Source organism: Nanorana parkeri, unplaced genomic scaffold (genome assembly GCF_000935625.1).
Source record: "Nanorana parkeri isolate BGI_ZX_2015 unplaced genomic scaffold, ASM93562v1 scaffold144, whole genome shotgun sequence".
Classification (NCBI taxonomy): Eukaryota; Metazoa; Chordata; class Amphibia; order Anura; family Dicroglossidae; genus Nanorana; species Nanorana parkeri.
The window spans coordinates 974,032-1,000,225 of record NW_017306412.1 but is presented as its reverse complement, the minus strand read 5'-3'; the positions used below and the strand labels follow the sequence as shown (position 1 = coordinate 1,000,225).

Here is a 26,194-nt window from a genome sequence, read left to right as displayed (position 1 = left end):
AGAGAGAGAGAGGAGACGAGAGAGAGAGAGGAGGCGGCAGAGAGAGAGAGGAGGCGACAGAGAGAGAGAGGAGACGGCAGAGAGAGAGGAGACGGCAGAGAGAGAGGAGACGGCAGAGAGAGATAGAGAGGAGACGGCAGAGAGAGAGGAGATGGCAGAGAGAGAGGGAGGAGAGAAGAGACAGCCAAGAGAGGGCTGGTTCACACCACAAAGTCTGCGTTCCAGAGCGTTCGGCCTCTGGAACGCATGCCAGCCGGGCTCCCTGCATTCAGGGGCGTGGCATTGAAGTCACGCCCCCTCACCCTCTCTCTGCCATTAATACCCTATATAACTCCTCCTTCCCATTCTCAACTTAGCTTCTATTTTTCTGCTGATTATATATATATATTACATAAAATATGGAAATCACACACATATATAGATATATACATATATGTATATATCTATATATGTGTGTTAACTTGCACTGTTTTAGGTCTATAGTATACATTCAGGACCGGTGCACACTGTAAAGAAATATTCTCATTACAGGGATGTATTTTGTAGAGACATGTTGTTGTACATGTTTGGTTTTGTCTTGTGGAAGATGCTTACCATCAGAGGAGGTTTCTCTCCAGGGATTTGGTGGGTACATGAAGGCCGCATTCTGGATCTGGTCGTGAATATCCTCGTCCTCATTAAATGGGAAAGTTCCACTCAAGCTCACATAAATGATTACCCCCACAGACCACATATCCAGGGATCGGTTGTAGCCTCGGTTTCTCAGAACTTCTGGGGCCAAATAAGCAGGAGTACCAACCACTGAGCGTCGGAAAGACTTCTCTCCAATGATACGTGCAAAGCCAAAATCACATAGCTTAACCTGAGGTGCGACATTGTGAAGAGTGTGACAACTTGAGTTAGATTGAAGATTTATAAAATTTATAAAAATTAAGGTGCTAGGGGGTGGCTTGAATAAACTCAGCTGAACAACCACACCATGATTACATTCCTGGTGTAAACTATAGAGGGTCATAACCTTTGCCCAAGCTGGAGCTAAGCTCTGAACCATTACTGCATCTAAGCCATACTTTCGCCACTCTACTGACCACTGAGGTTCTGGTATAAAAAACTTAAACTGCAGGGTGACAGCATGGCTGAGCTTTGAGCACAACATAAGCCTTGCTTATAGGAAGCATCTGGAAACCAGGAGCATTCTGAGGTTCACAGAAATCAGTTAATGATTACAAAAGTTGTCAATGGTTTGGGAATATTGTTTATTCACACACTGATGTTACAGGCTAGAAATATTTTTTACGCTAACTTGAATATTTCTTCGACAAAGCTCCAAAAAGATCGCCTTCCAAACATTGATGTGATTGAGGATTGGCTCAGCAGCATTCACCAAGAGCCATGGAGGGCAAGGCAATACGTATCATTTAACTGTAACCAATTTGTGTATGTGTAAAGGGGTTTGCTGAGCTGATCCAATGTAGTATGGGCTTCACATAATTTACAGTCCAATATTAGCTCTAGTCGGCTACCTCAAACAATGAATTGCAGATTTACATTTCCTGTTAATCACACCTGTTGACTTAAATGACTAACATAGTATATACATGCATAAGACATTAAAGGTCTCTTAACACACTCCTTGGAGTAAGGTTGGATTTGTTCTAAAAAAATTACCTAATTTGTTTCTGAATTATCTTTCTGTTTGGCAGGTTTTGATAGCTAATGAGTTCTTCCCAGCTTCACACTTCTATAGAAGAAATTTCATAATTTACCTGGGGAAAGGGATCGGCTGAAGCAAGCAGCACATTTTCTGGTTTCAGGTCACAGTGGACAATATTTTTGAAGTGAAGGTGCCTCAGTGCAACTAAAATCTTAAAAGAAAACAGATGTTCACATATCACAAACTCTTTATGGACTTCTCAGAATGTGAAAACAAAATGATCCTATACTAACCTGTGTAACCAAGTATTTGGTGATACGCTCAGGTAACCTTCCCTTTTCACTGGATAGGATCATCTCAAGCATGTCACCATGCAACTTCTCCATTACTACAAACACTCTTTCTGGAGTCTCAAACATACACTCCAGGTTCACAACTCCACGATGGTGCAAGTTCTGGGGAAAGAATACATTTATATGACACACTTGTATGATAAATGCACAATATGTCCTTTACCACTCTATGTTCTTCTAAAACGCACGGTTCATTTTGCTCTAAAAAGGTATGACAACTTTAAAATTTCAACACAATCTTAGCAAAATTTGAACAAACTCTAGAAAAACACTTTTGTTTTAAAGAAGGGAAGAATTAGACCCTCTTTCAGGTTTATATTGTTATTTGGGAACCCAATGAGGCACTGGGGTGACCTAGCAAATATTAAAAGAATCCCACCTCAGAGTTGTCACTTAAACACAAGCCCTCATTAGGAGATCTTGCTCACTTTCATTGCAGTGACAACTGTTTCTGAACAGAAAGTGAGGGGGAAAAAAGCAGAATGCATAAAGTCAGACTCTTAGATCATTAAAAATCCAATGCATTTCTGGTTTTTAAAGAGCCCCCCTTCATCAGGGCTACAAACAACACATAAAAGATTATGGATATACATTATTGACTAGTGTGTAAGTGGGAATTGATCTTTTGAGGGTGTCTGAAATCAGAACGGAAAGATGAAATGATAGCAGTAACCAACTGACAATAGCAATAAAATAAATATTCAAAATACCTTGACAACACTAAAAATAACAGGTACAATAACAAACCTACATATAATATTATTAAAGGAGAACTATGGGGTTAGGGCTTTTCCCCATAGTGTCCTAAGGGTTGCGGGAGGACACAAACTAGCGCCCTCCCGTCACCCAAAGCTCACTATACTGCGAGCTGTAGCTATACTGAGACGCCACAGCCGGAACGGATCCCAACAATTCTGTCTGGATCCACCAAGCTGCATGAGTGACAGCTGGCTCTGCCTATCTAGAGGCAGAGCCCGCTGTACCCGCCCCCTTACACGTCCGTTCCGCCAGTCAGCGCCGGAAGATCGGACAGGGGAGGGGGGAATCCCTGCAGGGAACCGTGAGTGACAGTCACAGCTCTCTGCAGGGATAGATCGAAAAGTGAGCAAGCGCCGCTATGTGTTCGCTCACTTCCCGATCTACTGAGCCGACCTGTGACAGTCTCATTGTCACAGGTCGGCTCAGATTATGAGGCTGAGTGAAAATCACTCACCTCATAATTCTCCTTTAATAATACAAATTTTCAGCCAGAACATTCATAATATTTCAAGTTGACACATCTTTAGATATCTCTTATCATAAAATTTGGCACTTGGTCATTATTGTTAAATACAAAAAAAATATATAAATACAAATACATCCATCATTTTTTGTCTCACCTCTAAATATACAGTGCATTCAGAAGGTTTTCGGACCCCCTTCAATTTTTTTCAATCTTGTTATGCTGTAGCCTGACACTACAGCTGTTTAAATTCTTTTCTTTTTTTTGTCTCATTACACTCAGTACCCCATAATGACAAAGTGAACACAGAATTTTAGAAATGTCTGAATTTATTAAAAAGAAAAAAATGAAATATCACATGTACTAAAGTATTCAGACCGTTTACGCAGTACTTTGTTGAAGCACCTTTGGCAGCAATTACAGCCTCAAGTCTTTTTGGGTACACGCAACAAGTGACGCGATCTGAAAAAAATGCAGCAAGCACCATTTTTGCAGATCACACTGGACCGGAATGCAGGCACTGATGTGCCACGCATTCTGGTGCTGGCGATCGCACTGGGTGTGGGGGGCGTGGTTGCGGTGCCTTTGACTTCGACACACTGCCACGCACCCTCCATAAATGCAGGAAGCTGGCTGGAATGCAATACAGTGCGTTCCGGAAGCTGACAGCTCTGGAACGCACTGTTTATGGTGTGAACTGGCCCTAAAGCACTAAGCTCAGGTGTCTCTGACACATATGCATTGCAGCGCACTACAAGCCATGGTAAGGTACTACTATGCGTTCTGAGGCAATGCGTTGGGAAAATGAGTGAATGTCCAATTTTTTTGTCTGTTCATACAACACGTGTAAATATGCACAAAGATGCATGTGCACCTATACAACATACCGGAGGAGACAGGTGTTAATCAAGCCTAAAACTGTGTAAGGAGTGCTGACTTTACCCCCAAACCAATATCAGTTATTGGTGGACTGCCCTTGCCAAATTGGCTTCCCAGAGCCTTTACATTTTTCACAACCTTTTTTTTTTCTACGTTCTGTCCAAGCCCTTTACCACAACCATTTCACAAATTACCAATTACTAAGAAACCATTCCTTAGCTAAACCAAAAACTGATTTATGTTAGCTTCTAGAACCTGGTCTATCTCTTGTAGAGTGGTATGTGAAACCCTATAACAAGTGTTAAAACAGAGCCTAAAACACTGAAGACAGGTAATATGTGTAATCATCAATTAAGTATAAATGAGTGTATATAATGATACAAATGAAGCTATCACATAACACAAGACAGGTGTGTAAGCTGCTTTACATACACAATTATGATGTGTGGACAAATTGCTAATGTAACAGGTACTCAGGTGTCCAGTCTCAATGGAAAATCGATTATAGTTTGTCTGTAGTCTTTGTTCTACTAGAACATTACACTTACATAAAGTTACATAGTATTTGAGGTTGAATAAAGACACAGGTCCATCAAGTTCAACCACTTCATGCATACAAATAATAGGAAATAAAGGGGCAGTATCAAGTTAAAGTTAACATACACAGACACACAGAAAAAAGTGCCAACAGGGTTCCACTTCCTTCCTTAAATTAGCTCCAGGTCTTGTAACATGAACACTAGATTAAGCTGTGTCACCCAATTTCAACATCACAAAATAAAGGACAGAGCTGTCCTAAATTACTATGGATGTATCCACTCCATAGTAGATGTGTCAGTGCTAAGGTCTATGAGAGCGTAAGTCAGATACCCTGCTCCAACACGACCTGCACCACTTCTAGCTAACAGTAGTTGGCCTTGGTTTCCTAAACTTTTATCAGTCATATAAATCATTGCAGCTTTTATTGTGCCTCATTATCATCTCCGCTTCTTAATCCTGCACAGGTACCATCCATCCTCATTATGACAACACTGTATCTATACTAGCTGCTGCTGCTGCATAAGCTCAATAATCAGTCACAAAATCAGATTGATTTTTTTTTAGAGGTGCACCAAAATGAAAATTTTAAAAAAACTGAAACCAAAATGAAATAAAATGTTGGGCCGAAACAAAAAATGTTTTTTTTCTTTTTCAATTTTTTTTTATATTTTATTTATTTCCTATAAACTTAAAAAAAAATCATATTTTTATTTATTGATTTTTATTTAATATTTTTGACTTTAATTTTAGGTGCTTCAGGGAAATATTAGGGATCTAAACAGACCCCTGATATTTCCCTTTTAAAATAGATAAAGAGATTGAGAACACAGAGTCCTCAATCTTTTTCTACATCCCCTGTTATAAATGAACAGGAATCCTCTATACTGAGTGTTCCTGTTCATTCTTAACATGAGAACATAGTGTGTTTACTATAAACACAATCATTAATGAACAGGAGGTGATGTAGATCACTTCCCATCCATTCATAATTGAGGATATAGTAACCATACCCTGTCCTCAATTATCTACAAACACTCAGCGATCAGCCTCCTATGACAGCGCGGCCTGTCTCCGCTCCCACACCGCTCTCCTCTGATCTGTGACAGGAGGCTGAGCGGTATGGGGAGGAGAGATGCCGGCCCCTCACAGCGCTCTCCTCCTGTGACAGTTTCTCTCCTCCCCGCTGGGACATAGAGCAGCGCCCAGTGGGGAGGAGAGAAAGCAGGGATGCGCTGCTGTATCATCTACCATTAATAACATAATCTGAATTCAACCTTTCTTTCAACATCAGCTATGAACCTCATTCTCTTGATTTATGTATATATTGCAATATGGCAAACTGTGTTAGGCCTAAAGGCATGTTATCATTCGAAGTCAATCAGAATGTCTGATTTTTTTTTGCATTTCTTCCAAATGTTCTGGTTTTCTACCAGAATAAAAAAAAAAATGGTTATTTAGGGTTCTAGATATATTGTCTCCAGAGTGTGTGCTTGTAAAAAGAGTGGCATATGGCTAAATTCCATTAGTACAGGCATATACTGCAATGGTCCTATGGAATCTGTAAACCATTGTGGGTTATGTCAGAAATACATTAATGAAAAAATAAATAGTCTGACTATATAAAGAAATCCTTGCGTACACATGAAAAGGCAAATATAGGTGGAGCAGCTGAACACAGTAAATGCTACAAGAGTATTAACACGCTCTCTATTCAAACAAGCTTAACGTATAGGTTTGGGCAAAACATTTTTTGTTATGGATAGAGTAGGAAATGTTTCAAATCTGTGTCTGAATTGCTCTTTCGGTCTGTGCACTGTTGGGGAAACTTCCCTTCACTCCGTGTCCAGAGATGCAACAGGAAGTAAGAGGAATTACCCTCTTGGAGCAACTCTCTACATTGGAACATTTCCACTTACTTTCTCTGTCTTTGTGACAATGGTCCCCAGAACAAAGAGTGGAGAATTTATTTAATGAGGACACAGACTAACAAAATATTAACAGGTCTAAGCCTTCCCCCATTCTATCCAAAACATAAAAAAAGGTATTTCCCAGAGATGTAGTTCCCTGGCAGAGTTACAGGATGCCATGCCTATGAAGGGCATACCTGTTTTGGTGTAGTCAGTTTTGCAGACATGCCCACCGCCATCAGCAAAGCAGGAGGGTAACGCTCGTGTAGCTCAAAGTATACAGATGACTCGCTGTGTTGAACATTGCAAACAGCCTGCCCTTTACAAGAGTGACAAGTGAAAAAAGGAATATAGGGAAAAAACCCAAAAAGGCAATAAACTTATTTTTTGGGGGGAATAAATTACATATACAGTATAACACTAACACACGCGCGCGCGCGCGCACACACACACACACACACACACACACACACTATATCTTGCTATTAGCAGAGCCACGCTTCAACCCAGAAGGATCCTGACAACATTGTCAGGATCCACCCGGTTGCCTGATTCACAGCTGGCTCTGCCTTTCTAGAACCAGAGCTAGCTGTGTCTGCCATCTCCATTGTCTGTCCCTCCAATGAGCAATGTATGAGAGAATCCCTACAGGGAGCGGTGACTGACTGGCATTGCTCTCTGCAGGGAGAAGACAGTGAGCGATCAGCGGTCATATGATTCCTCAGCGCTTAGTATTCAGAGTCTGTAGAAACTGAAGATCACCAGCACTCGCAGAACTACGTAAATCTAAGTGCCCTGTTGCCCCGCGGAAGGGACCCTTCGTAGCCCCGAAATGTTGGCTGATTGATACACGTGACGAATTTCTTTAAACAATGCACACAAAGATTTACATCATTTTGCGAGTGCTGGGTATCTTCATTTTCTACATGCTTGATGTGCATGGTGCCATATATTGCTATCACAACAAGCACCACTATTGCTAATGGTTCTAACCACTGTAAGGAGTGCAGAAGACCCATCTGTAAACTACGTGGTATTCAAAGTTGGCGTGCGACAGCTGCAGTGTCAGACGCTCTAATTATTGGAAAGAGTATATTTTACTTCCATTACTTCTCCTTTAAAAGCTCCTTCACACACCTAACTTATGACCCCTAACCTATTGCCTGAACTCAAAATCCTTATAAACTTTAGTTTCTGTAAAAAAGAGAACATATCAACGATGAAAGTGTCACTCATCCAATTATCACTATGGCAGACCCATAGCAATGAGATCCCAGCAGAGAAACAGTTATATCGCAATCTGTACCTGTAAAATGGCAACTTCATTCCTTAGCTGGCTTTCCTGCTTAGTAGGAAAACGCAGTTTATCTATTATTTTTATAGCTACATCTCGACCTGTCTTCCGATGCTTCCCTGAAATGAAGGAGCACATATTTACAAATTAGTGAGCCATTAGTTACTACATTAGTGCAATATAGGCAAAGCATTTTTGACAGTGGGTGCAATACATACCTCCATATACAATACCAAATTGTCCTGATCCAAGAACTTCATCTGGAAAAATCTGATAGACAGAACTAATATCCTGTGGACAAAGCGACAGAAAACTTGGCATCATTAACCTTGTAAAAGAGCAGGCAATACAGATTGGCTCTTATCAAAGCACTATTCAATAACCTAGTGCAAAAGGTGATGATGCATTGTAACAACCAGATTCATCATTTCAGCCCTTTCACACTTATGCAGATGAAGTAATGTTCCTTTATAATGTTACTGCATGTATATTTATCACTAGTACATTATATTTTTTATGTACTGATTTCCTGAAATTGTTTTAATCACACATCCTGCTGCAAAATCAATAGGTATAGAGATGTTTTTTACCACTTCTAAATGTATTACAGTACCAAAGATATTAATATCGGAATAAGCGGGGCAACCTATGCGGCTTCTTCAACCACAGAGAGCAGGACACACCAGGTGTTATTTGTGCCAGAAAATTCTTAATCTTTGGCACACAGTTTACATTGTAAATAAGTTAGGAACTGTTAGAAGTACATACCACATTTTCCTGAATTTGGCAGTTGGACACAGAGAAGCTGGTGGAAACATCACCTGCAATAGAAACATAATGGCAATGTGATTCACACGATACATTCAGCAATTACTTTTTCGATCCAAATTAATTCCAAAGCTATACGTTGCAAAACAACTACTATGTTTAGGTTTTCAAATGCTAACTGGTTAATTATTAAGGACAGGAAAATATCACAGTCAGACCTTTCCTGTTGACGCAAGGCTGTGTTGCCACTGGTCATATGAATCTGAAGGAGAAAGGTAGGTATCTGTAATGTCTCTGTAGCAGTACTTATAGCTACAGTAGAAGGTGATTGGAACAACAATGCCTAAAGCACAGGTCCATTTGGAAGGTAAATATGCAGGTAATCTCACCAACAAAATAAAGAATCTGACTGCAAGCCTTTAACCAATATATGTATCCTACTATGGTGAAGAGTCCCTGGTATATAACTCCAGTGTTTGTATAGGTAAAACAAAAAATTGGTCTCAACACCCCATTCCCCTAATATAGTGCAATTAATGAAAGCGTGTCCGCACAACTAGATGACTTCGTTGGGCCGCCTCGTGAGTCCACGAGATGTTGAAAGGTGATGCGAGGAATCTGACACTGCACTGTTGCCCTTCTGTTGTCTTGTACCAGTCTTGCCACTCTCCGTTCTGTCCTAACATTGACTAGTCACTGACGGCCACAATTCGCACGTTCAGACCCAGATTTTCGGCTGACAGTCCAGTCTTTAAACTCTTTAACAACAGCTGCTCTTGAACATTTAACGAATTCTACGGTTTTGCTGATACTTGCTCTATGGCCCCGTGCGCCAACAATCATCCCACGCTCAAAGGCTGTTAAATCGCGTTGTTTACCCATTTCTTCAGAAAAAAAATCACTTCTACTGTCGTGGTAAACAACCTGCTTCCCTATTTATAATGGTCTGGCCCTCCAGCAACTTCAGCGCACAATCACATCATAGAAGTGCAAATGTTGTTGCTTGCATCAAGGCAGACATAAATATGGGTCTAAAAAAACAATGGTATAAACGCATATAACATTAATTATAAAACATATCCCTCCAGTTCCCCTAAACTCTTATGGCCACAGAGTCCCAAGATTGTTTCAAACAATCTGAGAATGATTGTATACTTGCACTCTATCCACAGTGTAAATGCAGTGCAGCTATTAGGATGGGTAATATACTGTATTTCCAATGTATCAAGTTCCTTAGGATACCTTACTTGACAGTAAAATATCTTATTAGATTGTAATGCGTTTACAAGTTTCTCCCAATTTTAGGGCATTTGCGTGTAGACATGTTTCAGATATCGCATTCAAATTATGTGTCCCAGTTTAAACAAGGTTTGTTTATATCCTCTGCTGTCTCAAATGCAAACAAGGCTCCCATGTGAAGTTCTACTGGAATGGAGGTAAGATAGTCATACATTAAGGTATCTGCTTTGATATGTGTATTATCCATCTGTGAAACAAATTCTCAATATCACTCGCAGTCCTTCCATCCTCGCAGCTATATCAGAGGAATGGCTTCACCATCCTTCATCAATCTTGGGACTCTGTGGTCATAGGTATACAGGTGAAACTCGAATAATTAGAATATCGTGCAAAAGTAATTGCAGTAAGTGCTGCAAAAGGGGCCCAAACCAAGTACTGAGTACATATGCATGCTTGTACTTTTCAGAGGTCCGATATTGTTCTATGTACAATCCTTGTTTTATTGATTGCATGTAATAATCTACTTTTTTGAGGTTGTGGATTTGGGGTTCTTGGGGTTTTCATGAGCTGCAAGCCATAATCATCACAATTATGACAAATCACGGCTTGAATTATCTTGCTTTGCATGTAATGAGTCTATCTCATATATTAGTTTCACCTTTTAAGTTACATTAGTGAAATAAATGAACTTTGCACGATATTCTAATTATTCGAGTTTCACCTGTATAAGGGGCACTGGGAGGGTATGTTTTATATGTTGTTATTTTATACCATGGTTTTTGTAGACCCATTTTTAGGTCTTCGTTGATGGGAAAAAGAAAACATTTCGTATTTCTATGATGTGGTATATCTGGTGGCTTCCACTAATTCAGGGGTGTACAACTCTGGCCCTCCAGCTCTGCTTTAATTACAAATTCCAACATGACTTTGCCTCTAGGAGTCGTACCTGTAACCGTCAGTCTTGCAATGCCTCATGGAACTTGTAGTTCCACAACAACTGGAGGGCCACTTTTGCCCATCCCTGCATTAATTACACTATATAAACAAGGAATAGGATGTTGAATATGTATGACACCAAAACTTGAAGCTCCAGTCAAGTAACTATGCCTAGGCCTGAGAGAGAAATCAGTAAGCATGAAATCATCAGTCTGCTGCAGATGTATTCCCTCACTCACTGGGACCATATTATCACTGCAACTTTCCAGCAGCTTACAAGATAAAATGATGCAGCAGGGTGCTGATCTGTAAGAGATGTGCATGCACAGCCAAGAATTGCCCAGGCACCAGGATTTACACTGAAGGCGTCACATTCAGGTCAGCACCTCAGTCTAGGAAGCAGATGCTGATCCCGCATGGTGCCCAATAAAAGCTGGTACCGACCTTCTATGTTCTTCACAGACGTAGATTTACATTAATATTTTGGCAAATGTACCAATAAAAGGCCCAATGAGTAATGACTGTCTGCTATAAAGACTGCACATTATCTCCCACTTATAGGCTGACATAAGGCAATTAATCTAATGCCAGGGTGTGAGCAGGAAGGACAAATAAGTGCCTGTTCAACACTTATGGAGATGATACTGAAAGGTCAGGTCAGTACAGAAACAATATACGACACTTTGGTAAAGATTTATACAGTAAAGGTGGACATACGGTGTTGACTGCTTCCTCCATTTGCTCCCTTAGGATTGACTGGCATCAGTGCATGTTGTATGGCGATTTCCCACATTCTTGCCACTTCTATTCCCACACCGCTGTTCACCACGCTATTGTTTCCTATCTCAGGTGTCGTCTGTGGAGGAATGCTCTCCCCCACATAATATACAATATTAGCAGTGGTAATTTCAAAGCAATGAGGATTTGCACCAGGAGGAAGCAAAGAAAGGTTTTTAGCATGTTCCAGGCATAGTATCTCAGAAAGGGGGATTTCCTGTTAAACAAGAAGATACAATGATTATTTTATATAATTATATAAAACCCACTGGTGTTGATCAAATATTTTTTAATAAAAAAAACAAACAGTCTTCCATTACAACCATTTCCACTAACCAATCTCTTCTAAACCTCAGCAAAAAATGACAGCTGTAGACTTTAGAATGCCTTGACACATTTTGCACAACAGTACTTACTCAGCCTTATGACTAAGCACTGTTGTGAAAAATGCGTCAAGTCATTCTAAAACCTACCATTGCCCTTTTATCAATGTTCTGGACCTGCCTTTAATGGTTCGCTATTTTTGGATATGTTCTGCAGTTGAGCAGGGCCTGGAATCTGTGGCCGGTCCTGGGGTGGGGGTGTGTTGGGTTCCCCAACGCTCGATCCGTTTTCTTTTACAAATAATTTCAATACTTAGTGCCATGTCATATCAGTAATTCTGTTGTTCGCAACAACTTACCAGTGATAGGATTGCCATACATGGATAAATGAAACAGTGAAACACTCCACTGTTTCTATGCGTCTCTTCCTAACCTGCTGGATGAGCGAGACGTTGCTCTTTCACTGGTGACTTGCATTTTGCTGCATTTCCGCCAGTAACTGAGAGACGTCTTGCTTAACCAGCCAGCAAGGAAGCAACACTTAGTGAGCGCTCAAAAGTGAGGCAGCCTGAACTGCACTACCTATGCACCTCATTCTGAATGTAACTAACTTGATAAATCCCTTACTAGAGGTGTGAAAGTCTTCCAAACAAAATTAAATGACACCAACCTTCAGCACTTCTGCAGATCACGTGTAGTATATGGAAAGTAATGTACTGGGTACACATTTAAATATGTTGTATATTGTAGTTGCTGTAGGAATGGCCAGGCAAAGAGTCATTATGATAAAGAAAGCCAGCAGAGCAATATGTGGAGCTAAGGCCAGTGATTTTGTGAATACAAATGTGCAGAGGGGTAACAGATAACTACAAAGGGTTGGAAAATCGTGTTTATTACTAAAACCACTGATGTAATGGCTTCTGCTTTGTGAAGTTTTAGCAGAGTGATTAAAATTTTACAGGGTGAGAAATACAGTGCTACTGAGGCAATGCAGCTTACGCTTCCCATAAAACCATTGCTAAACCTGGCATACACAAGGCAATTTTCAAGTGATTTCAACCACTTTCAATACCACCGCAAATCACAAATACAATAGGAAGGTATTGCCAGACAATAAGCAATTTAGCACCCTCAAGTCTGAACAACCACCAGAATTGGGACGATTTTAAAGTCAAAACTGGGCAATAAATCGACAGCCTCGATAACCAAGGTAAATAGCAATAAAGTTAAAAAGGGAATCGAAACTGGGGAAAAAACTCTGGCCATTTCATATGAACCAATCGGATGTTTCTACTCTGATTAACCACTTCCGGGCCGGCCGTAGTAGAAAAACGGCCGGCCCGGAGCTCTCTAGATCTGAGCGGGCGTCTTTAGACGTCCGCTCAGACATGCTCCCTCGCAAGCGCGAGCGGGAAATTGCAGTTTTTTAAAAACAGGCAGCGATGCCTGATACAATACAAGCGATCCGCCGGCTTTAGAGCCGGCGGATCGTGTGTATGGGGTGCCGATCAGTGAGCCCCCCCCCCAGCCCCCACCTGCCGTTGTCCCGCTGATCACGGGCTCCGCTGTGCCCTGGTGCGAGCCCGGGATCAGCATGTCGGCTGTGTCACAGGGGATCAGAGAGAGCTCGGTACACGAGCTCCCTGCGGTCCCCTCTCCTCTGCAAGAATGCGGAAGTGTTGTATAATACATCACTTCCGCATTCTTGTGTCACTCTCCAGCTTTAGAAGCTGGAAAGAAGCTGATGGAGCAGATCTGTGCTTCATCAGCTTCTTTTGGGGGGTCCTAGGTGACATCAGGGGTCTTGGAGACCCCTAATGTCTCCATAAAGAGGACCTGTCACATATTTTGCTATCACATAAAAAAAAAAAAGGAAAAAAAATGTAAGTTCCCCCCCCCCTAAATTTAAAGTTACACATTAAAAAATAATGAAAAAACAAAAATGCTAGGTTAAGACTTCCTGTCCTTTGAATGTTACGTTTCCTCCCCTTGACAGTGCAGGACCAATCATGCAACAGCAATGTTAAATTAGGAGGAAAAAGGGTCAATCACATGACCCTCCTTATCCAGTAGTACACAATATTTATCTTTGTTTCTGGAGGCCAAACAGTAAAAGGAGGAGTAAGGAAAGGTTTATGTTGCTGGGGAGGCTGTTTTTCCTAAGAGGGCAAAATACCCTTTATGGTACCTAGACCTTAAATCAGGCATGGGAAACCTTATCTAATTATGCTGATAAAGGTGAGCAGAAAAAAGTAAAATATAATTGATCAGAATAACTTAAATGTTTTTGTGATTACTTTGAAGCTTCTTTAAAAGGAGAACTGTGAGGTGAGTGAAAATCATTCATCCTCATAGTTCGAGCCGACGTGCGACAATGAAACTGTCACACGTCGGCTCAATAGCTCGGGAAGTGAGCGAACACATACCGTCGCTCAATCACTTCTTAATCATCTCCCTGGAGGGAGCCGTGACTGTCAGTCACCACCCCCTGCAGGGATTCCCCCGCTCCTTCAGCGCTGACTGGAGGAACGGACGGGTGAGGGCACAGCTGCCTCTGCCTCTAGATAGGCAGAGCCAGCTGTCACTAACACAGCTGGGTGGATCTCGACAGCATTGTCGCGATCCGTCCCGGGTGCGGCGGTCTCAGTATACCGCGAGCTGTAGCTCGCGATATACTGACTTTTGGGTCACGGGAGGATGCTGGTATATGTCCTCCCGTGACCCTTAAGTTGGATCTCGACAGCATTGTCGCGATCCGTCCCGGGTGCGGCGGTCTCAGTATACCGCGAGCTGTAGCTCGCGATATACTGACTTTTGGGTCACGGGAGGATGCTGGTATATGTCCTCCCGTGACCCTTAAGAGAACTATGGGGAAAACACTTACCCCATAGTTCCCTTTTAAGTCTAGCGTACAAAGGCATTCGTTTGGAAATGCTAGTATGGAAATATCCCATTCAGTATAGACCTAAAAACATTCAAGCAGCTTTCATAAGGCCCTTAAAGAAACATTCCAGCTGCTGCCAGGAAGTTCTAAAATTCAATCTTAAAGGGAATGCTTTCCCTAAACATTAAGCAGATTTCAGCAGGCACTCCACAAGCTTTGAAGCTGTTTACAGGCTAATGCTAGTAAACCGGGGCTTAGATTCATATAGTAAAAATGAAAACCTCAGCATTGGCAATCATAAAGGAAACCTTTCCTGGACAAAACATGGGGAAATGCTCTTTTTTCCTGTATGGGCACACATACTTACAGATATACTCCAATATAGCGTGTAAAGCCTTCCCAGAAGAGTAGAGGCTCTCATGGCTACATTACATGGTCATTGCTTTGGAATGTTATGCCCAACAAGCTTATATAGGTGTGATGGTCAGGCATCCACAAAGGTTAGGCCATATAGTGTAGTTGGTGTAATCACCAACTGAGCACCAGCGTTCAATTTATTTCACATTAGTAAGGCCTGAATGATAACCAGTACATATATGCTGTACAGTATAAAATAAAGTGCAGTTGATTGTCAGACTGATTGCCAACTCCCAAATGCATATCATGTTGTATGATATAAAATCCTTTATGAAGACTTGACAACAGAAATTGAATATTCCGCTCTCCTTAATAGATCTGTTGTTGCAAACTTTTCTGTTACCTTGTAGTATTTGCTTCCAGTATCATTCTGAAATAAGGTAATACACTTGCTGTCCAGTCTCCAGTAATGTCTCTTTCTCTGCCATAATAGAGACAAAAACAAAAGATGAAAACGTTTTAAATTAATACATGTGTTACATCAACTTGTGAGTTAAAAGTGCAACCACAGTCAAAACATTTAATATTAGACAGAACAAACAAAAACGGGTGTCAGGTTTGTATTTCCGTTTCTGTAATTTTCCCGGACTTCCTGTCAGGACAAGGAGGGCAGGGGAATCTCTCCAACAGACACAGACAACAACACATTTTGTGTAGGGTCTGAATTTTTGACAATGCTTTTATTGTTCTGGGGACAAACTCACCCCTAATTTTTTGTATGGGCGTTACAGAGACAGGGAGTGAGGGCAAATCACAGACTGACATAACCTGGCTGATAATGTAACTTTTCCCCACTCTAATCAAATCTGGAAGTTGGCTGGAATGTAGCATTCCATAACAATATAACTGGCACATCAATTCTTACCATAGTATCTTTACTGGTGTAATGCACCATCCAGCCTTCCTTCATAACACTGCTGCTTTTCCGCTTTGTGTGTTTGACCGACTGAACCACTCTCATCAAGGGAATGTTATTACTGGCTGAAGGGCTGTAATAAAAGAACAATACTGTCATCAAGCAATATAGATGTGGAGAAATCTGTGGGTACCATTTCATCTCATTAAAACAATCCTACTTTCCTCCTGAAAAGGGATGAAATTGAAAGTGATCGTCTTGTGTATAGCTGCATGCCTTTGTCATGTCATAGAGCAAAGAAAAGAAAGTGTGAACAAAAGGATGATAACGTATTGCTTATTCTACAAAGATATTTTAAAATGGTCTCGTCAGATTTGTTGGTACCAATAGAAACGATTAAAATGAATAATTGAATCATAGTGGCATTTAAACTTATGGTTTTCTGTAATTTGTATCACAAATGTCTTAAATCTTGTAATCAGTCAGTCTGTCTATTTACATGGAGAAAAAGTCACATACTGCTGTTTGGTATCATTGTGTGCACCACATTAAACATGGACAGAGAAAGCAAAGAAGAGAGTTGTCAGCGATCAAAAGTAAAATAAAAAAACAAAATGATAGACCGGCAAAGGTAAAGGATATAAGGCTATGTCCAAGCAGTTTGATGCTCCAGTGACTACAGCTGCAAACCTTAACAAGTTTAGTGTCCACGGGAGTGTAGCCAACCTCCCTGGATATGGCCGCAAGAAGAAAATAGACACCAGATTGAATAGAAGGGTAGTGTGAATGGAAGTTGAAATCCAAGGTCAAGTTACATCAAAGTCTGGTTGAACCATCATTTGCTTTTTGAGTGATGGTGGGCTCAAAAGGAATACCGTTTGCTAAAATGCATACTGACAAGGAACAGTGGGAGGAATTTATCCAAACTGTAACAGACAAAATCTGGAGCAGCTGTGCATGGCAACCAGCTCCTCTTACATTTTCAAATCTTAATTGAACAAACTGAAGAGAGAAGCTGATTGGTTGCCATGCACAGCTGCTCCAGATTTAGCCTGCTCCAGTTTTGATAAATCCCCCCCAATGTTTCTGGGAGAACTGTCCTTTGGGCAGATGAAACTGGAGCTTTATGGCAAGCCACATCAGTGGCATGCTCACAGAAAATAATACCATACATACTATGAAACATAGCTCTGTTACGTGTTGGGGCTGCTTTGCCGTGTCTAGCAAGGGAAGCTTTGAATATGTGAAGGCACAATGACATCTCAAGATCATCAAGGAATTCTGGAGCAAAACGTACTGCCCAGTGTCAGAAAGCTCTGCCTCAGTTACAGGTCTTGGGCCCTTCAACAGGATTATGACCCAACAGAAACAACTAAAAACCCCCAGAAATGGCTAAGAGCAAAGCACTGGACTATTCTGAATTGGCCTTCTATGGGCCCTTATCTGAAGCTTATCAAGCATCTATGGAGAGAGCTGAAACATACAGTCTTGAGAAGGCACCCTTGAAACCTGAGACAGTTGGAGCAGCTTGCTGCAGAAGAATAGACCAAACTCCCTGTTGGCAGGTGCAGAAGTTGCATGAGATCTACAGAATACATTTGCAAAATGTAAAAATGCCCTGTTCAATCAGAAGCAACATCTGATTTTATTAAATATCGAATCAGTAACAGTGGATGCTCATCACTTTGATCAGTTTCAAGTTACTTCTGTTGTGGAAGTGTACCAACAAATCTGTCCACGTATGTATTGCATGGTTTAAAATAAAAATATGAACCTGAGGCGGGAAAATAACACCAAGAATCAGACAGATTGCCATAAGCAAACCTACACGTTTTCAGTTCCTCCGGTATAAAAAAACAGCAAGCAACTGATTGCCTGGATAATTTAGCAAAATGTATATATGATCAAGCTGCAGGTTTGGATGCTGTCAAATGGTCACAAACACCACTAGATAACAGAGAATGTCAGGTCATGGTGCCACTATAGTTTTTTGATGAGATTAGTTTTCCTCTCACTACACGCAGATTGCTATTCCCGGCTTGTAGAGCTTTAGGAACCTGCGTGAAGTCAGTAAGGCTCTCCATATAGGACAACAACATGGCTCTACAGTAGCCAAACTTGCACTCTGACCTTGTATACATTTCCCCAAATGTGAGCAAAATACTTAATTTACTAATACAGTATTCTCTTGGTAACATTACATTTCAGAAGTATTTCTACACATACCGTGGTTATACTGTTCACCTCTTTGTGAGGTAATAACATGTACAGCCATTGAATGAATTATCCCATCCCAGATAACACTTTATTCTGTCTGTCCAAACACTGGCTAGACTTTTTAAAAGGCCCTCTGTCATTTTACAGCAAATACATTTCTCATCATCTGAAATGGTAACGGCTGCTTTAAACAAATACGGTTGTCATGACTAAGATTAGAAGTTCAGATGTGCCATTCTGAAACTACCAGGAAAAAAGCATCTTTGTCCCTTTGATTTACTCCACATATCAGGCACTTCCACAGGTAATGAAGACCTTGCAACAGAACCAATTCAATCGTATAATTTACTGAGCCAAAAGCTATGTCTGCCAAAAGGATTTTTGTTTTTTTTGTAATTCAGTGTTTTCATTTTTGTTATTGACACCACCACTTCCTGCTGCTGCACACCTGATCATACGGTCTGTTGTGTCTTGATCTTGGTCGGGGTCCTGCATGTCTCCGTTCTCACTTTGGCATCCGCTTCCACTGTCTGGTGTTAGGGGTTCATCAATGTCATCCATCGGACAGGTTGGGTCATTCTCAATGTCACTTAACTCCTCCATTAAAACATCATCTGCTCCAGGGCTCAGCAAGTCTTGAAAAGCAGGAACATACAAATTGGAAATAAGTCTTACAATATTTTGCATTTAAAGTATACTGCTATGTTAGGAAGGACATCACTCTATGACAACACACCTAAAGGTGGGCATACACTGTACAAATGTGATCTGGAACATGCCATCCCTTGATCAGCTGATCGAAGGAGGCGGTCGGAAAATCGTTGAACTATTCGTTGAACTACTTCCACTATTCGGGTACCCTGACAGCGACCGCTATCAGAATACAATGCACAGCAGCAGTGGATTCCTCTATCTGCACTCGTAAGCGTTGATAGAGGAATCTGTTCTATTTTTTTTCATTTTTTTTCTATTTCCAGTCTGTGCGTTGAACGAAAAAAATAGAACAGTGTATGGCCAGCTTAACTCAAAAGGAACCTTTTCAATGCTTCTTCAAGATAAATGTGTACTAAAGATGATTGATTAGTATGTAACAAGATATTAAAGACCTTGCTTCTATGAATAATTTGTAATGATATAGGTACATGGGGCCACCATACTTGTTCATCATATATGCAAGCTTTGCTTGCTGTTTTGCAGTGCTGTACAATGGTTGTGTGTTACTGTTTTATTTATTTAATGTAAATTCTGCTGATTTATGGAAAACAATGCACTCCCCATGTCATCGATATCTTATCTCAATGACTGTCAAGACAGATCAAATAATAGCACTGAATCAACTCCCTCTAGTATTTGACAATTCTATACATTTAATGCAATAACACATATATGGAAAAGCAAGCATGTAAAAATGTGAAAGTCAAACATTAAGGTAAGCACTTCAATAGCTTAAAAACAAGTACTGACTAAAAATACCATACTTCCCCTTCAATTACATAGAACATACCCAAAATGATCTACTGCAATGTTAATAACTCCTCCCATGAGTCCCCACTGCTTTCATCAAGGTTGAGGGCTCTAGAGAAGAGTACTAAGGCAGGGTACAGCAACCTGACAGCCCCTTCCACTGGCCATTATCTGACTGCATTGCATAGAGACACTTACCTGATCCACCTTACAATAAAGCTTACTAATTTATTTTGACATTTACCTTTTTGCCAAATTTAGAAGGGTCAAATCATACAGACATGATTTTGTAGTAATAGGAAGTAATAAGGCTGAGTCAGCTACTGGCTTTCAATATGTCTTTGATACTTTGAGACAAATAAATCACACAACCCTGGCATAACAAAAAAACACACAACAAAAAACACATGCCACTGAGACACACTTCCTGCAGTGGGATTTGCATAAATGATAATGGACACACTCCTGGAATGGAGGCAGCACACTAATGAACTTTAATGTACAGGCCACAGACTACACTGAAGTCAAAGTCTTGGGTAAGACCAGGCAGAGAGGGTTCTTCAGAGGTACATCAATGGTAAGTAATGGTAATGGTAATGGTAAGTCTATGATATGAAGGGCAGGCAGTACAGGAAAGTGTACTATAACTGATGTTTACTGAATATGTCTATGAGCACTTTTAAAATCAAGAAAACAATCTAACCCTCAAAAAGCCCTAGCTACCAGCTAGAATTTTAAGTAGGGATGCACCGATACCAGTATTGATATCAGTGCCGATACTGGGCATTTATATGAGTACTCGTATTCATGAAGAGCAGCAGCATGTAACAAATTCATCTACTATAATCTTGCATTGCTGTATAATGTAGTGCAGGGATTTGTAGTCCTCTTTAGCAGGTGCCATTCTGCATTGCTGTATAATGTATTGCTGAGATTTGTAGTCCTCTATAGCTGATAAAATTCTGCATTGCTATACAATGTATTGCTGAAATTTGTAGTTCTCCTACAGCTTGGAGTCAGTGGCAGAACTACCAAGGGTCGCAGCTGCAACCTGGCCTTGGTGCTTCACCACTGTCCTAAAATCATTAGTCTGTATTGTTTTAGAAAAACTGTCATTATTGTATCGGTAATCGTCAGTGGTCTAAATTTTACCACTTTATACAAATCTTGAAAAGAAAAAAACGTTGCTTTTAGCTATAAGTTAAAACCTATGCTGAAACATTTCATATATAAATACACAGACAAACAAACATACCTCCATTGATTTGAACTTCCCCAAGGCAATTGGGAGGCACTTTAGTTGCACACCGTTTATGACAGTTGAATTTGCAGTCCTTGCATTGTAGTCCTTGCCGGAAAAGACCCTTTAATAATTTCTTGCAATACTGGCATACTGTTGGTCGAGTGTATGAGTGGACAACAAAGGTGTGAGGCACTTTGACCTTGGTAAGGAGGATCTTGTCCAACTGTATGGGGCGACCAGGGTAGGGCTGGCTGCTGAGCCTCTTCTCCCGCATAAAGGGCTCTGATGGCGATTTTTGCTGTGTACAGAACAAGGTTGGTTACACTCCTTAAAGTTTGACAAATCACACAGACCACAAAAACCACACAACATTTTTTTAACATGCATCATGTACACAAAACATTATGGAATATAGCGTAAAAGCAGATTTTCAGCATGTTTACCAGCTCTACACAGCTGGCTCCAACTCTATCTGGTAATACTCCTTTTTTTTGCAAAACCAAGTCCTTGCCATATGTATTTTGGATCTGATTGTCTTGTCAGATTGTCCAAAGAACATTTTTAAATTAAACTTTATTTCTGGCTTGTAACGTAATGGTCATTAATTGGTTACAACCCCTCGGTCTCCTACTGTCTCCCAATGAATAAATTTGGTCAATCAAATAATTCCATATGAGAAATGAATCTACCAACATAAAAATTGTCCTGGTAAACATGCAAAGGTCTGGGGGGCTTGAATGGACTCTGAGATGTGTATTGTTCCTTATGAGTCCTCTTGATGCAGCTCATGATAGTTTCTCGTTTGATGACCGTATTTGGTTCCCTTTTGTTTCTTTAACTGTTTTATAGCATACTTTCTAAATAAGTAACACCTATGTCCCCGCTGTATAATCTACCAACCTCTGTATGGTTCTTTATGGTTAAAGATAGATGTTATTCAGTTTTTACAGTTATATTTAACACTTGTCTCATACTCTCTTTCATTGTATCTGTGCCTATTACTTAAAATAAATAGAGTTTAAAAAAAAATTAACATTAACTGCATATTTTAGTGAAAGAAAAACTGTATGAAGCAACCAGAAGGTGCCACGTGTATAATACAAAATAAGTCACAAATATCCTTAAGGGCATATTCCAGTTTACACCGAAGATCTGCTGTGGGTCCTCGCATATAGAAGGATGGAAGAGTTCGTGTTTCCCACACATTGGTGAGCTGGAGCAGTTAATCTATAAAGTATCTATAACAATAGAAGAAACACTCATACCAACCAGAAATGGCAACATTTGGTAAGTAATAAAACAGATATACGTACTGCTTGACAAAATATCAAAACATACAAATGTGGTCAAAAATAAAATGGAAAAACTAAAATCTATATAGGATCATCCCTTCTTCTCACAGTGAACGGAATGTTCCCAAACTGTAGGCCACTGACATTGAAGAGCTGCATCATGTTTGCAGAATATACCCGTAATCTTAATCCACCAGGCAAGTTTTCTACAGCTAGCGAGTACCCCGTTACCATCAAGGGGCCAACTAAAAACAACAAACTTCTGTAGTGCATTGTTTGAGCGACCAGAAACTGTACAAGAGAAGACTTTTTCTCCAGTACTGGAGGGACCTGAAAATTGCAAAAATATGTTCTCAGTTGCTATATTCCTTTCAAGGCAAATCATTATGGAATTTGATAAAACTGTTGCATAACTGTTGAATTTGATAAAACTGTTGCATGTTACTACAGGTCCTTACACTTGGGATACTCTGTGTAAGAACCATTATTGTCCCAGCTTGGGTTCTAGCAGAAAGAAGAATGGAGGTGGTCTAGAAAATGTATGAAACCGTAGGATTGGCGATTCAACGCACTACATGCTAAGGCTTTGCTAGATGCATTTTTCAAGGATGAGGCTACCACATCCTACCACTAAACCCTACCACAAAACAAATCTTGGAACATAGTATGCATGAAATTCATGTGTGGGATGGCAAATGCTGAATTCAATTGCCTCTGAAATCTTAATGACAATCCTTGCTAACAGACTGGGGGTGTTGCTTTCCCGGGAGGGATCTTGCTTTGGAAACAGGACAAAGGGTATGGCACCAGTCGTGGGTTGTTGGTTACGTCAAAGGTGCAAAATGTAAATGTGGTACTTTTTGTACAGTAAAATTGTCCATATACCTTAAGATTTTGTTTAAAATTTACTCCATTCCCCATTCTTATTAAACAGCGTGGATGAAGCCGTCTTCCCTTCCAGCTATTGTATTCTGAAATCCAGTGCCTGTGGCTGTCAGAATGCCCCAACAGTGACTGCTCATTATTTTCAACCCGGATCCTTCACAAAATGTCGACAGAAAAAAAGAGACAGGTGGTGACAGCAGGGAAACCTAGATCAAATTTCAGCCAAATCGAAACAAAAAATGGCCGACTTAAAGTCTAAGTAAAGTCTTAGAGGAAAACAATTGCCGACATAGAAGCTTCCTCCTGCCTGTCAGCAATTTTGTTTCTGTACACTAAGCCACACATGCACAGCTCAGTGCACAGGCTCAGCAAGATTCTTGCCTAGATTAAGTAACTCCCCTGCACATGTGGACTGGAGTTTGTCATCCGGACCCGACCAATTAAGCAGCCGAAAAATCAGGAACGAAGATGGAAGTGCACGAAGATCAGGGACGAAGATGGAAATAAACCAACTAAGCAGAAGAGACCGGGACGAAGATGGAAGTGCCTGGGAGAGAGAAGAGCCCAGACATCACAGCTCTGGAGGAGATTGCTTTGGCAGGTAAGGCTTCCACAATGTGCTAATATGCTAGCACATTATTATTATTTTTTTTACATCGCCTTTACTCCCCCTTGAAGTTAGTTTTTATGCACGCATTAAAGCAACCTAACCACTGTTAAATGGATACATTTCTTTAAAATAAAAAAAGACAACTAAATTACAAAAAATTTATAAAATGAAATTTGTGCAACCACTGCCAGTAAGCTAAATGATCACATCAGAGTAAACACTGCAATGAACTTGACCCTGGAACATCAATGCAATGGATTGGTGTGCAAGTCACCTACTGAACACAATGGTCTTGCCAATGGTCTTGCATTTTGTTTGCAATGGGAAACAGAGCAAAATGCATGACATCACATATGGTGTAAAGGAGCCCTAAAGAAATAAGAAAAAAAAAAAGAAGAAGAAGGTGCAACTTTGATTGACAGGTTGACAATAAATAATAAAGCTTGCCTTACTACCGCGACACCTCTGAAACCACTTTATTTTTAATTCAGTCCTTTTCATCAATAAATGGGAATAAACCAGCCAGCGTTTTCTGGGTGGTTCTGCAGGGTGAAAAGAGGACCCTGCAGCCTTTCAGCCTCGTGAGCCTGATCTGTGGGCTACTTCCAAAGGATTTTTGTTCCAGACTGAGCTTTGGCTGGAATTGCTCCAGGAAATGATTGCTAAAACCAGATTACATGATGGAAACTGTAGCTGATGGGGAGCTCAGTGAGAGGTGCCATAACCCATTCACTTCCAGAGAGAAATGATAAAGCTTTTATGAAACCAACAAGTGGCTGTCAGAGAAAGAAGAAAACTAGAGTTAAAGTGCAAACCATTTTAAAAGGAGTTCTTAACAGCCCATTTCGCGGCTGCTTAATTCACATCTGTGGATGTACTATCCGTCACCTGTTAACTGCCTATAAATTAATGTTAAGAGGGCTGAAGTTCGAAGGGTTAAGAGGACTGTAGCATAGCAGTCCAGCAAGGATTCTGGTTCATCAGCCTGCACATAGCAATGACAGTTCAGGATTAAGAGACATTCATGCAGCCAGGAAACACAAAGAGGATGCGGTGCGGAGATGCGTGAGGTGCGAGGTGCGATCATTAAGTGTGGAGCTCGGCCAGCAGCAGGAACTAGGCCTGAGCCAAACTAAACAGCAATGTATTCTGGAACAAGCTTAACCTCCCCTTCTTTACACAGAAAGCCTCCTGTAATAATCTCATAGCCTCTGCTTATGCATAAAGCCATACCTAACTGTGTCTCCACAAATGCATAACATAATCATCGCAACTCTCTGCAAACATACACGTCAACGTATTCAACAATTGCCAGGGACATTTCTGATATAGTGTTTAACCTAATTATACACCGGACATGCTAGGTTTGGGTACATTATTGTCTTGCTGAACATGGCTGCAAAGTGGTTTTCATTGAGAGCTTGCTGTGTTGGAGTCTTTGTTTCATTTACGACCAGAAGTACCCTGTGGACAAAATCTGTACGTTCTACCGATATTTGCATTGCTGCAGTTTCAGGTCTCATTCTAAATACATACAGCTAATGTCCCATGTTTTCTACCATAACTTGACTTCAGGGACATGTGAATACTGTTATCTGCAGAAGAAATAGGCATGTGATATATAAATGAACTAAACACATACACTAACTTCATTCACCAAAATATTTTCCTTGTACACTTGGAAAGACGGGCAGAGGTTTTCAAAAAAATTTTTTACATTTGGTTAATCCATAAAAAAAGAGACACTACCACTAATATATCTATTGAACATATATGTTCAATATGTACAAATGAAAAATCACTGTGGCAGCCCTCATGTAATCGTACATGAAACTGAAGGGGTTTGGGATAGATGAATGTCGTTGACGCAGAGAGATGCAGCCACTAACTTCAATGGGTTCAGCAGCCACATCTGAATGGGGATACCTAGAATTCCGGCTGCAGAAATATGTTGTTTCTTGCAGCAGGAATTTAAAAACCTCATAGGAAATGGGCCTTAAAGAGAGAAAAGAATGTCTGGTTTGTAAGGTAGTGTGCAATGTCAATTGGCTACCGCAGTGTTAGAGATCGGGCTAAGGTCTTGTTCAAAACAGCAGCTGCTCGCTACACCACACGGTTGTTGGTGTGCCTGGCCAGAGCCAATGCCCTTGATCTTTCTTTTTGTTAGAATGTTATTAAAATGTCACAAGTGACATTTCATTAAGTTCTATGAGCTCACCACTAGAGCTGCAGCTAACGATTATTTTCAAAATCGATTAGTTAGCCGATTATTAAGTTCAATTAATCGGTTAATCGGATAAACAATAAAATACATTTTTAAAAATGGCTCCAGTGATGGGACTACTAGTTTGTATTGAGATTGTAGTCCATCACAGGAGCAAGCTTGGAGCGGTGGAAGTAAAAAAGAAAAAAAAAAGGTGTGTTGTGGAAAATA

General features: G+C 40.5%; 1 protein-coding gene across 2 annotated transcripts in view; it reads right to left on the bottom strand.

The window, feature by feature from the left end:
* PRKD1 (protein kinase D1) overlaps positions 1-26,194 on the bottom strand; it is a 137,603-nt gene that overhangs the window by 3,392 nt on the left and 108,017 nt on the right. For both annotated transcript variants that reach the window (XM_018554172.1, XM_018554171.1), the window contains 11 exons: positions 20,986-21,271; positions 18,715-18,901; positions 16,059-16,182; positions 15,537-15,614; positions 11,510-11,786; positions 8,618-8,670; positions 8,068-8,140; positions 7,862-7,968; positions 1,948-2,109; positions 1,767-1,865; positions 595-862 (listed from right to left, as the gene is read on the bottom strand). In XM_018554172.1, coding sequence (XP_018409674.1) covers positions 595-862; positions 1,767-1,865; positions 1,948-2,109; positions 7,862-7,968; positions 8,068-8,140; positions 8,618-8,670; positions 11,510-11,786; positions 15,537-15,614; positions 16,059-16,182; positions 18,715-18,901; positions 20,986-21,271 — 1,714 coding nt within the window. The remainder of the gene's footprint in view (positions 1-594; positions 863-1,766; positions 1,866-1,947; positions 2,110-7,861; positions 7,969-8,067; positions 8,141-8,617; positions 8,671-11,509; positions 11,787-15,536; positions 15,615-16,058; positions 16,183-18,714; positions 18,902-20,985; positions 21,272-26,194) is intronic.